Below are 2,808 nucleotides of genomic sequence, written 5' to 3' on the forward strand. Positions count from 1 at the left end.
GATTTATCGGCGAAAAGTGATCGGAGTGACTATATTAAATTACGAGAAAACTTTATGGCTTTAAGGAATCCCAATCAATCCATCCATTTGAGCTTACACTCTCCCTAGTCCCTCGTGCTTCTGGCAAATGCCTATACTATTTCTTCTACTACGCTACTTGAGAGACTCAAATGCGCATAAACTACCCAATTGAATTCCATGAAATTCAATACTCTCCAATCATTGACATCACGCCAATATCAAGAAGAAGCCGAACTCTCTTTCCATCACGTTCGTCTATCGTCCCGCCAAGTAGGGGTCCCACCTTTTTGGACGGCGCGTGATGATGCTGACTTGACGACTCCGGTGGTCCCCACGCGAGCGTGATGAAACAGTCCCCAAGCTCTCGCCCTTTCCACTTGTTTCCAATTTTGAAATATTCAGATGGGCGGTTCAATGATCCAACGGTTCGCCGACCATCGCGACGCCTCCCCCCGTGAATCATAGAGCGGGTCCCGCCACGTCATAGGTCGGCCGTCGATCTCACCGCACATCTCCCCCGTTCCATCACGGCCCCACACGTGGCAGCGCCGGGACCAGTGACACGTCGCGGTCACGAGCTGTAAAAGCCACCGACGTGCGGCCTCTCTCCACCGCCCCACTGTCATTAGCCTCGTGCGCGCGAGTTTCTGTTAGTTTTACCGGAAACTGGCCATACCGGTTCCACCGCCGATAATCTAGGGGATATATAAAGGGGGACAGAGTGAGCACGTACCCTCACCCCCACAAGTGTGGAATCAAGAGAAAGCTTGAGGCTTTTAAGAGACTGAGACAGTAGGCAGCTCAAGAAAAAGAAGAGAAACATGGCAATCTACAAGATCGCAATCGGGACACCAGGAGAGGCGAGCCACCCCGATGCGCTCAAGGCGGCGATCGCCGAGTTCATCTCCATGCTCATTTTTGTCTTCGCCGGCGAGGGATCAGGAATGGCTTTCAGTGAGTCGCCGCATTCTTTTGAATACATTTGTTACGGTTTTTTTTCTTCTTCATAAGATAGGAATGTCTAGCTGGATTTATTTGCATAGCCACGAGGCTGTCCCCCTCATGTGTATCGAAAGACGTCCCCATACACAAAAATTAAACCAACCACCTAAGCAAACAGGTTTTTCCATGACCAACTTCATAATTCGCGTCATTTCCTTATTTTCGTCAGACAAAATCACGGACAACGGATCGACCACCCCGGCGGGACTAGTGGCGGCGGCGCTAGCTCATGCGTTCGGGCTGTTCGTGGCGGTCTCGGTGGGCGCGAACATATCGGGCGGCCACGTGAACCCGGCCGTGACATTCGGGGCGTTCCTAGGAGGGAACATAACGTTGTTGAGGGGCATCTTGTATTGGATCGCGCAATTGCTCGGGTCGGTCGTGGCCTGCCTCCTCTTGAAGTTCGCCACTGGCGGAATGGTAAAGTCCAGTCAAACTCTCCGAAAATCACTCATGTGATCCTACAAAATCCGATAGAGAGATTCTTCGGAAGCCAACTTTACCATAAATAATTCAACACCACCATTTCTAATTTACTATTCATTTTTCATTATGTTGAAAACATGAGTATATTGTCATTTAAAAGGTGAATACTAAGCTTGAAAGTTGATAAAATTTCAACAATGCTATTACTTATAGACCACGATTTCAAAAAATAAAAGGATTTTTGAACAGTTGAATCTTATAAATTGTATACCTATCTATTTAGCTATTTCTTGATTATTTGAGTGCAGGAAACATCGGCATTCTCACTCTCATCCGACGTTTCCGTGTGGAACGGGCTGGTCTTCGAGATCGTGATGACCTTCGGCCTGGTGTACACCGTGTACGCCACAGCGGTGGATCCGAAGAAGGGCAACGTGGGGACTGTCGCGCCCATCGCGATCGGCTTCATAGTCGGCGCCAACATCTTGGCCGGCGGAGCATTCGACGGTGCGTCCATGAACCCGGCCGTCTCCTTTGGCCCTGCCGTGGTCAGCTGGTCCTGGACCAACCACTGGGTATACTGGGTCGGACCGCTCATCGGCGCCGGCATCGCGGCCATTGTGTACGACAACATTTTCATCGGAGACAACACGCATGAGCCTCTTTCGGCAGCCGATTTCTAGGGCTTTTTCGTTAATCTTGGTTAATTCGGCGAAATGCAAAAATAATTGTCTTTTTTGTCAGGCATGATAGAGAGAAGTTGGATTTGTTACATTGTAGCAAACAAAGGTGCTGTTTTGTGTCTTAGAATTTTTATTGTCGGGGTACGGTTGAAATGTTTCTTGTACTCTGTTAAGATCATGAGAGGTTTTGTTATGGTTTGTTCTAGTCCTTTTGGCTTTTTCCACGTTTAGTTCTAGTCCTTGCATTCACACGTCGTTCGGAGCAATTTTGTAATTGAAAGAAGAATACAATTTCCCTCCTTAATTTTCCAGCACAAGCTCCTCCCGTCCTCTTCTAACAAATTTTTTTTTTTTTGGTCCCATGCCTAGTTTTTCATCGATCTTTGATATTGATAGTAGTATACTAAAAATGCCGGTGGCTGTTCTATAATATATATATATATATATATATTTTTTATTTTTATACTTTTCTGGTAAGTGTCTTCATTTATAATTAAGTCTCCAGGGCGCTCATCGCCGGTCTAAAAAAGCAAAAAAGTGGATAAAAGTATTTCATTGAAAGCAAATTTCGCGCAAATTTTGGTATAAGCATCACTTGAAGGTACGATATGTTAGGAAAATTGCACCAATAAGTCCTGAATCCGATATCAAAATGCAATCGAACTCTAAATTTTAT

The 2,808-nt window shown here is 46.2% G+C and overlaps 1 protein-coding gene across 1 annotated transcript; it reads left to right on the top strand.

Annotated features, from left to right (window-relative positions):
• Positions 1–827: 827 nt before the first annotated feature.
• LOC125316198 (aquaporin TIP1-3-like) lies at positions 828–2,307 on the top strand. Its single transcript, XM_048283859.1, has 3 exons — positions 828–975; positions 1,193–1,443; positions 1,758–2,307. The coding sequence occupies exons 1-3, from the start codon at positions 843–845 to the stop codon at positions 2,130–2,132; spliced, it is 759 nt and encodes a 252-aa protein (XP_048139816.1). The 5' UTR covers positions 828–842; the 3' UTR covers positions 2,133–2,307.
• Positions 2,308–2,808: the final 501 nt, after the last annotated feature.

This window comes from Rhodamnia argentea, chromosome 8 (assembly GCF_020921035.1).
Source record: "Rhodamnia argentea isolate NSW1041297 chromosome 8, ASM2092103v1, whole genome shotgun sequence".
NCBI lineage: Eukaryota > Viridiplantae > Streptophyta > Magnoliopsida > Myrtales > Myrtaceae > Rhodamnia > Rhodamnia argentea.